At 38.9% G+C, this 10688-nt stretch overlaps 1 protein-coding gene across 2 annotated transcripts in view; it reads right to left on the bottom strand.

Annotated features, from left to right (window-relative positions):
- Positions 1-1075: 1075 nt before the first annotated feature.
- The window catches only part of LOC122554209 (polypyrimidine tract-binding protein 2), an 81380-nt gene continuing 71767 nt past the window's right edge, over positions 1076-10688 (bottom strand). The window contains exons 11-15 of one of the 2 annotated variants that reach the window (XM_043698864.2): positions 8565-8598; positions 8059-8151; positions 7758-7974; positions 7583-7660; positions 1076-2394 (exon numbers count right to left, since the gene is read on the bottom strand). In XM_043698864.2, the coding sequence (XP_043554799.1) occupies positions 2262-2394; positions 7583-7660; positions 7758-7974; positions 8059-8151; positions 8565-8598 (555 nt within the window). In that variant the 3' untranslated portion in view covers positions 1076-2261. The remainder of the gene's footprint in view (positions 2395-7582; positions 7661-7757; positions 7975-8058; positions 8152-8564; positions 8599-10688) is intronic. The other variant, XM_043698865.2, reaches the window with a different exon arrangement.

Genomic DNA, 10688 nt, shown 5'->3' with positions numbered 1-10688 from the left:
CAGCAGTAAATCCAGTTAACACGATAATACATTTTTGGCACAGGAACCTTGAGAATGGCTGACAGCAAAATGTTCTTCAAAAATAAATGCTGTGCAAAAATTTAAATTTAAAAGCAACTTTTCATGGGTAGCGAATAAAAATCAAGTTTCTTTCTCCATCGTAGATTTCCACATTTGACTTAAAGCATGCTATTTCTGTCACTACTGACAAAACCATTTCTAAATTGATTATTTGGAGCAAATATACAGTTCCAGAATCCAAAAAGGCTTTCTGGAATGTAAAATTTGTGCAAGGAAGCTCTGGGCATCACTTTTTAAAGATTAAACTATTAATTGTTAGAATGTTGAAATGGAAAAACTTTTTAAAAAATGACTTACCTGCAAATATTTTATTTCCTATTTCCAACTTTGAGAATTACAGAACTTAGCACAGATCACTAAAGTTATCAGAATGCATCTGGTTAATGCAAAATGTCAGATTTAAAATGTTCCAGATTTCCAAGTTTGTTTCTTTAAGAAACTGTTCATGGCTCTTTAAAAAGAAATAGAATCAACACCTAAATCAAAATCAGGCTTTGACCCCAAAGAAAATATTTTAAATCTTAATTTAGAGCTTGGTGTTATTTCCAAGTTAATTTAGTACATACATTATAAACATTCTATGTTGTATCATAAATCTATTTGGTCTATTTTCAAAACTATTAAAAGAAAAATTATGCATTAATCACTAAAATGAACTATTATATTAAGATTGTGACAAATTATTTACCTAGTTTCCAAAAAGGCCCATTAGATAGCATTTCCTCTTAAAAAGAAAAAAGTTCTGATAGATTCGCATTAGGTTCCTTATCAAAGTTGCAAGCTCCAAGATTTAAATGCCTCATACACAAATTGGATGCAAAGTAAATTGCTTCACTTGCAGCTCAAGTTGAGCAAAAGACAAGTCAGAGGAATAAAGATGTACATCAATTTTTATCACCCTGAAGAGTTTTAACCATGAAGTCAGAAGCTTAAATGAGGTGAAGACAAACAAGGGAAGTGAGGAAAAGCAGTACAGAAAGACAGAAGAGGTGGATAGAGCTACAGAAGTATTTATTAGGCATGCTACAGCAAGCGAACAGAGTACACAGAAAAGAAAATCAAAGCCAACACAACCATCAAACATCCCAATTTTGTTAGAAAATTAATTTTAATTGTGCCTCTTTCAAACTATACTGAGATTTACATTGCTAGAGATCAAGATGTAAAAACGTAACTAATATAGAAAATATATATGACCTTTTTTGCTACATAGTTCAGATACGCTATGTATGTGATTTATGCTAATACATAGATCTGAAAAGTTCTTGGCCAAACTACTTAAATTTAACACTTATAATTGTTGGACTTTCTTCAAGTGATGAACTTTACTCATACAATTCCTCTTATTTGAAGATACAGAACTGTTTATATTAAAGTCTGCTTCTGTTCAAATACAAAATGTTTTGAAGAGGTTTATTAAAACTGAATATTACAATGCAAGGTAAATTAAGACTAAAGGCACATAAACTTTGGTCCCACCTGGTTGTCCATTCTAGAAAACTGCCACAAAACTATTCTTTATGCTCCTTATTTTGAAGCATTCCTCTTTTGCCTTTCTATGACACATGCACCAATTTCATTAACTAACTAGACTGGACTGCACATGCTCAAAAAATCCACAGCCATTTCAGTCCTTAATTACAAACTAAAGATGGTAATAGAAATGCACATAAGCAATTTGCAATGTCAACTCCAAACATCTACAAAATGTATATTCAGCAACAAGCAAGACTGTAACTTAGTGCTAACACTTACACAATACTCCCAACTATTACTTAAATTCTCCAACCATGTGCCCAAAAGAAGGCCCCAGCTTCACTTTCATAGTATATTCACTTGTATTAATAGTTTATCAACTTTTAAGGCACATTTCTCTTCATTTTTCTACTAAATAAAAAGACATTATTCAAATTTTCAAAAACTAAAAATGAATGAATTATCTGAAAAAAACTTCAACGTAAGAATGTTTTGAATTTTTATCCCAAGCAGTTGCTGAATGAATTTCCTCTGCCTGTTCTAGTGATTGCTCATCCTCCAAACTTCAGTGTAACAAATGTATATGTGAAGGAATGACAATAGCTGGAATTGCTAAACTGTGGTCCCACCTTCCTGAAACAAGTCTACAACAAACCACAAAATCAAAATCAAATAATTGAACTGTAAGCTTTCTCTGGGTATTTTCAGATAGTCGATTTGGAGAAGGAGACTCTCAGGTGATGGTTCTCTCCAAGATCATAGTTGTGAAGGTCAATGAGTGCCTGAATGGCTTCCTCCACAGAACACATTTGCAGTAACGCCATTTTGTGATCTCTTCTGAAACAAAAGTAAGAATTAGTGAAGTGTACAAAACTTTTTCAATATAAAACTGTAGCTATGTTCCCTTGATTTGCCAACAATATTTAGTGCTTTCAATTCAGGAAACCACAACCTTAAACACTCAATAATCGGATTGAATTTTACACACAATTAAATGAGATTTTGAAATCTGATGGTTAATACTAATTTTAATGTACATTCTCAATTGAATGAATTTTTCCCAACTAAGAACAGCAGAGCATTTAATTACATAGACCACAGAACAGTACCACACAGGGCCAGGGTCTTCAGCATTCTGGGTTGACACCATCCACAATGCCAAAAATAATCTAACCTGCCTGCACATGGCCCGTAAGATACTGATGCAGAATTGGGCCATTCGATTCAATCTACTCCACCATTTGATCATGGCTGACTTATTTCTCAGCCTCATTCGCCTGCCTTATCCCCATAACCCTTAATCCCCCTTACCAATCAAGAATGTCTTAAAACACCCTCCAATGTGGTCTCCACAACCTTCAGTGGAAGGGAGTTCCAAAATGATTAACCAGTGGCTGAGAAAATACCACGCTATTTCAGCTTTATAGGGTTGTCCTTTCACTCTGGAGGCTTCCTTCTCCACGTCAACTCTATCCAAGCCTCTCTGCATTCTCCAAGTTTCAATCAGGTACCTCATCTATCTGAACTCCATAGAATATACCCAGTGTCTTCAACAGTTCCTCTTATGACAAGCTCTTCAGTCCCAGGATTCTTCTAAACCTCTTCAGGACCCACACCAAGACTGGCACATACTTCCTCAGATACCGGGCCCAAAACTGCTCAATATTCTAAACGTGTTTTTTGACCAGAGCTTTGTACAGCCTCAATAGTACACTTTTTTTTCCTAGCCTTTTTGAAATGAATGATAACATTGCCTAACTGCCTACTGAACTTGCATGTCAACCTCAAGAGAATCTGAACTAGGACTCCCAAGTCCCTGTGTACTTGAGATTTCTGCAACCAGTCAGCCAACCCTCTTTCCATGCCAGTATCTTGCCCCGAACACTTACCTTATTTAATAGCCTCTTGAGCGGTACCTTGTCAAAGGCCTTGTGGAAATCCAAAAAGATCAGTGCACTGGCTCTCCTCTAACTTGCTTGTTACATTAAAAGAACCATAACAGATTTGTGATGCATGATCTTCCCTTGATGAAGCAGTGCTCACTCAGCCCTGTTTTATTATGCACTTCCATCAAGTACTCTGCAATCTCAGCCTTAATAACAAATTCTAAAAAGTCTTACCAATGAAAGAGGTCAGACTAACGTTTCCATTGTTACCAGTATTCTGCCTTCCTCCCTTCTTAACCAGAGTCGTTACATTAGTTGTTTTCCAGTCCTCCAGCACCCTCCCTGACAATTGGTCCAGATGATTTATCCTCCTTTGAATCTTTCAACCATGCCCCCCCACATCCTGCCACCCCACCGAGACCAGACAGACCCTTCAAAGAGCATCTCACTCAGACCCAGTGCATGCCACGCTTTCACTAACCATGCATTTCCCATGTCTAATCCCCCTAGCCTACACATCCCTGAATATTATGGGTAATTTAGTATGACAAACACACCTGATCTGCACATTAGACTACGCGAGCACCTGGAAGAAACCCATGCAGTCATGGAGAGAACATGTAAACTCCACACAGTTGGCAGAGTTTGAAATTAAACCTGGGTGCCTGACACAGACAGCAGTGCTAACCACTGAGCTACACTACCACCTCATAGCTCCAGATCAAGAGGAAAAAGTACCTAAGGAGATAGTGTACTCTGTTGCTACTTAATGTCAGTGGGGTAGGGAATGGATGAGTGCCAGTCAAACAAGCTGCTTTGCCCTGGATAGTCAAGTTTCTCAAAAAAGTTGTTGGAACTTATCCAGGCAAGAAGGAAGTATTCCAACAGACTCAATTTGTGCATTGGTGGATGGGCTTTGAGAAGTTAGGTGGCGAGTTACTTGCTGTAGGGCTCTTTGGTTTAGTTCAGTTTCTGGTTAATGGTAATCTGGAAGATATTGATAGTGGGGGACAAAAAAAAAAACAAAAAAACAGGCGATTATGACAAGTGAATGTCAGTACAGGCATTCCCCGACGATAATGGCGAGGTTACTGATTGAAAAGGAGCAATTGTAACATTCTCTTTTGATGGAGATTGTCATTGCTTTAGAACAAGGATGTATATACATATATTTTAAAGTGACAACTAGTCAACTTTTTAGCACTTAAAGAAACATGACAAAATCATTGCTATTTGTCACAGGAAGTGGACGTTGCTGGCTAGGCCAGCATTTACTGCACATCCTTAATTGTTGAGATGGATTGCTGTGATCTGGAGGCCACATGTAGGCCAGACAAGAATAACTGACTTCCTTCCCTAGTGGTTACAAGGTCCTGGCTTTTTATTCCAGACAATACTGAATACAGGTTTCACCAGTTATTACTGTGGGATTTGAACCCAGGTCCCAGAACATTAACCTGAGGTTCTGGATTACTCATCCAATGACATCACACCTGTGGCACCACTTCTTATTCAATACACATCATGAAGTTTTAAATACAAGTAGGACAAAAGGGTAACTAGGAAGAGAATAGGGCCCCTCAAAGATCAGTAAGGCGCCCTTTGTGGAGCCACAAGAGATGGGGGTAGATACTAAACAAATACTGTGCATTGGTGGTTACTGTGGAAGAGGACATGAAAGATATAGAAGGCAGGGAAATAGATGGTGACATCTTGAAAAATGTCCATACTACAAAAGGAGGAAGTGCTGGATGTCTTGAAACGCAGAATAATGGATAAATTCCCAGGACCTGATCAGGTGTACCCTAGAACTGTAAGAAGCTAGAGAAGTGATTGCTGGGCCTCTTGCTGACATATTTGCATCATCCATGGTCACAAGTGAGGTGCCGGAAGATTGGAGGTTGGCTAACGTGGTGCCACTATTTAAGAAAGGTGGTAAGGACAAGTCAGGGACGCGCAAGCCTGACGTCTGTGGTGGGCAAGTTGTTGGAGGGAATCCGGAGGGACAGGATATACATGTATTTGGAAAGGCAAAGACTGATTAGGGATAGTCAACATGGCTTTAAGCGTGGGAAATCATGTCTCACAAACTTGATTGAGTTTTTTGAAGTAGTAACAAAGAAGATTGATGAGGGTAGAGGGGTAGATGTGATGGATATGGACTTCAGTAAGGCGTTTGACAAGGTTCCCCACGGGAGACTGGTCAGCAAGGTTAGATCTCACGGAATACAGGGAGAACTAGCCATTTGGATACAGAACTGGCTCAAAAGGCAGAACACAGAGGGTGGTGGTGGGAGAGTTGTTTTTCAGACTGGAGGCCTGTGATCAGTGGAGTGCCACAAGGATCGGTGCTGGGTCCACTACTTATCATTTATATAAAATGGTTTGGATTTAAGCATAAGAGGTATAGTTAGTAAGTTTGTAGATGACACCAAAATTGGAGGTGTAGTAGACAGTGAAGGTGGTTACCTCTGATTACAACAGGATCTTGGTCAGATGGGTCAATGGCAGATGGAGTTTAATTCAGATAAATGTGAGGTGCTGCATTTTGGGAAAGCAAATCTTAGAATTTATACACAATGTTAACGTCCTAGGGGAGTGTTGCTGAACAAAGACTGGAGTGCAGGTTCATAGCTTCTTTAGTAATCAGAGTACTGAGTACAGGAGTTTGGAGGTCAAGTTGCAGCTGTACAGGACATTAGTTAGGCTACTGTTGAAACATAGGAAGGAGACCAGAATTGCACACTATCGGAAAGATGTTGTGAAACTTGAAAGGGTTCAGAAAAGATTTACAAAGTTGTTGCCAGAATTGGAGGATTTGAGCTATAGGGAGAGGTTGAATAGGCTAGAGTTGTTTTCCCTGGAGTGAGAGGCGCGGAGGGGTGACCTTAAAGGTTTATAAAATCATGAGGGCATGAATAGGGTACATAGACAAGGTCTCTTCCCTGGGGTGGGGGGAGTCCAGAACTAGAGGGCATAGGTTAAGGGTGAGAAGGGAAAGATATTACAATAAAAAAAAGACCTAAGGGGCCACGTTCATGTAGAGGGTGGTGTGTTTGTGGAATGGGCTGCCAGAGGAAGTGATGGAGGCTGGTACAATTGCAACATTTAAGAGGCATTTGGATGGGTATATGAATAGGAAGAGTTTAGAGGGACATGGGCCGGGACTAGATTGCTGGCAGGTGGGACTAGATTGGGTTGGGATATTGGTCGACATGGACGAGTTGGACTGAAGGGCCCGGTTTCCATGCTGTACATCTTCATGCCTCTAAATAAATGGAAATGGGGTTTTACCATAAAGTACCCAAAATTCTCAGTTATCATTCGTGATTTTGAAAACAAACCTCGCTCCTGAGATTTGTGCACAGACATGCTGCCTAGACTAGGTAGCAACTTCACTATGTTGGTTGCAAGAAATGTTAATTTGTTTCCTGGTACAACAACAAAAGATGTTTGAAAAATTTGTACAATTTCAAATTCTGAATCTATTCCCACAATCATTAAATGCAAATTGAGAATCTGAAAAACAGAAAGCAATGGCCATAATCAGCACCTGCAGAGAGGGAGAGTTGGAGTTTCAGGTTAATGACCTTGCATCAGAGCTGGAAAATGTTGGGATGTAAAAGATATTATGTAGGGGATGTGTGGGACAAGGATAAAGGTAAGTCTGTGATTGGTTGCAAGATAGGAGGAATGGCAGCAGATTTACTAATACTACAGAGCTAAAGGTGTTGGACGATAGGGCAGGAAAAGAAACAAATACGAAAATGCACCTACACATATGCTAATGGCTGAAAACGGGTTTTGAAAAAGCAAAAGGATACGAAACAGGCGGGTGGGGGGGCAATTGGAGGAAGTGAAATGAATGAAAGGAGAAACTGTCCAATGAGGGAGCAAGTTCAGCCACCCAGAGAAGGGTGGTGGTTGATGGAAACAATCCAGCTTCCAGAAAAATGTCGTGTCTCTTCAGACCATCCTATTTTTTTTGGGGGGGGGGGGGGGGTGGGTGTTTAGAGCACCTGGACAAGATCGGTGAAGAGGAGACAGTTAATATGCTGCTCAGCACAGATGTAAGTAAAGCCAATGAGACATTCGGAAAGTATGCTAGTTTCAAATGACATTCACAGAAAGAGACTTACTGGAAAAATTTAAAGCCCTTGACTTTGCCACCAGTATTTGTAAAAAGTATCTTGAGATTATCTTCAGTAATTGAAGGTCTGTGAAAACATTAATCAGAGGATGAAAAATTTTGTTCCACAATCACCATCAAGTTAATTTCTTGATAAGACAGACGATTACACTTTGATTACTTACGGAATATTTGAAAGATGAAGTGTAGCAGAGGGAGGGAATATATTCTGAAAATTCTTTGATCCAGGTTTTTTGAAACGATGAAGTGGAGAATTGGTAAAATCTTTTGTCAATCCCTGATCATCCAGACCTTCTCGAGGTAGCTGCACTGTCTGGTGTTTGGACAGTGTGACACGGATAATCTTTCCATACATTTTCTGCCCATTTAAATGGCTCATGGCTAAAAGGAAAGACTTAATTTTATAAAGTGCATTTTCTAAACAAAGGCAAGGAAAATAGTGTTCAAATGCATACAGAATCTTACCCAATTGTGCCTGGTTCACATCAGTCATTTGTACAAGAGCGCTATCTTTTTTATTGTATAAAATCTTCACACGCTGCACATCACCATAAACACCTTTTGCAAAGTGAAAGAGTTAAGAAAAATAAAAAGTTATGCACATAACCAAATTGACAACTCAAAACAAATTGACAGAGCAATGGAACATTCAGATCAGACATCAATGTGAACAAAGTTTTGACATCCAAAATGAGTACATCAAATCAAAATTTAGCATAGTGATTATCTGAAGAGAAAAGTCCTGGTAAAATCCCTCAAAGCTAATGTGAAGTGATTCTAAAGAACATGCAAAATAATTTTTAAACATGCATTACCATAAATAAAATAGCATCTATGGAGAGAATTACAGCAAAAGAAAGAGTAGCAGAAGATTATCTACTTATCTATAAGCCGAACTGCTAGCTATAAGAATTAAAAAGGTGAAAATTTTTAAATCAATAATAAAAAGTATAGTGCTAACGATAACATACCGAAGAGGGTAAACAGACTTTGGGGCGTAACCATCTTTAGAAGGAGAGAAGAGCAAGCAGCGTAAGACAGGAAGAGAGAAGAATCGAGGAAGAGCGGAGATGAACAGATCATCCATAACGAAGGGTGGTTCCCGCAGAATGGTGAGGTGGTCATGGATCATGGTTCAAGGCAGTTAATTGGGGCAAGTTGGTCCGAGGAACATTTTGTTCAAGCACATAAGCATGAACACAAGGAAAAAAGGTAGGGATAGGGCAGAAAAGAGGATTGGTATTGGGAGGGTTGGGAAATGTGAAATAAACACACAAGGTCAGAAAGAGGGATGGGATGGGTTGGGGTGGAGCAATGCAGAAGAAAACAAGGAGAGGGAAACAAAACAAAAATAAATATATAGGTCAGTACACAGGAAATGCAAGGAATTTGGTCAGAAAATGGCTGGTTCATGTACTTTACAAGAAAATAGAGTTGAATGCAGTCACCCAAGACAAAAAAAACATGGGCAAAATACATTTATAATCAAAGAATTACAATACTTCATATTACATGAAAACAAAAAAAAAATCAAATCATGCACAAAAAAAGCCTTGAACTTGGAAGTTAACTGCAGTGTCATGGCGAGGTATGAAATGCAGGCAAATAAATATCATAGAGGTTGTTTAGTTCAAACATTACACTTAGCATGCAGAAGTACAGCATGAAGGAAGTTATTAAAATGTTACCAAAAAGCTTTCTACCGTTTAAAACTGAACAGAAGTTAATTTGAATTTTATAAAGTGTGAACAGAACCTTGGGCAACTTCTCCTGTGAAGTGTTCAGAAAAAAAGCCACATTTCATACCAGCTTTTGCTAAAGCCAAAATGAAAATAGAGGTACAAAGAGATCATTTGAGGACAAAAGCCCAAGAACCAGCGTATTACACAATACAGAGATTTGCACAGTGAAAGAACATGTTTCGATAATAACAAAATGAAGGTTATCAAGGAAGACAAAAAGAGGGGGGGGGGGGGGGGGGGAAATGTCTCAAATTCTTTGGAAAGGACCTTTAAGAAAGGCAACAAAGCAAAGTTTATAGAAAGCAAGATTTCACAGCAAACAACATATGCAAGCATGACAACTAAGCAGTAAGACTACACAATTGCACAGACTTTTGCAGTGAAGAATGAGGTTATTTGGCAAAACTTACATACACAACACAAACCTCCTCTCAAACTTCCATCTTACACCAACAACACATTCTATTCCATTCACCATCTTCTACTCACACACATTTAAATAGGTTTTACAAATAGCAATACTTCAAATGGTAGGGAGTTCCACATTTTCTCCAAGTAAAGAAATTCCTTGATTTTCTTCATAGGATGGTTTAGGAATTTTATATACCCCTCATGATACATGTTTAGGCATTTCTTCATTGCAACCATCATGAACCAATTTATAAAAGACCAATAAAGTCACCTCTCCCATAACAAAGAGGTCCCGATTGTTCAGTCCTGTTTGCTCGTGGCGTCCTCTTAAATCAAATACCGTCCTTGCAAACTTGAGTGCTCTTAAGTACTGATATATTTGCAATATGGGCAGAGCTATATTCCAAATACAGCAATATTTACAGTATATTACCACTCAAACCTCAGTGGTTGATCAACCAACATCTTCAAACCTGCATCTGCCCCCACCATTGAGATACCAAATGCTCTCTTCAGTAACCAGAAGACTTTACAATGCTAACAGGCACCCAAGCGCTGTCGGATAACATCAAAGACATTCTGATAAAAAAGCAGATAGCCAAGTGCTGTTGGGTAACCTGAAAACATGATTTAGTGGAAGTGAGAGAGGGAGTGTCACTGTTTGTCCTTCATGGTCCATCTGTTTTGATAGGACCTACCCTCTCAGGGGGTGGTAATTGGGATCCAAGTCAAACGTGTTTGTTGATAGAGTTTGTTGAAAAAGAAGAAATGACATCACCATAAGAAGTGATGCCACCACAGGAAATAACATCACCAAACCAAGGAAATCAAAGCATATAAATAGAAAGCACGCTACAGCACCAGTGCTTTGTTCAGAGGCTCACTGAAGATGTTACCTAGTATGGTGACGAAACCTTCCAAATCAGTGATCAAACCTACATC

The sequence above is a fragment of the Chiloscyllium plagiosum genome, unplaced genomic scaffold (genome assembly GCF_037043375.1).
Source record: "Chiloscyllium plagiosum isolate Xiang-an unplaced genomic scaffold, Cpla_swu_hap1 HiC_scaffold_9, whole genome shotgun sequence".
Lineage (NCBI taxonomy): Eukaryota > Metazoa > Chordata > Chondrichthyes > Orectolobiformes > Hemiscylliidae > Chiloscyllium > Chiloscyllium plagiosum.
The sequence above is the reverse complement of the archived record's forward strand: the minus strand, read 5'-3'. Positions and strand labels throughout refer to the sequence as shown.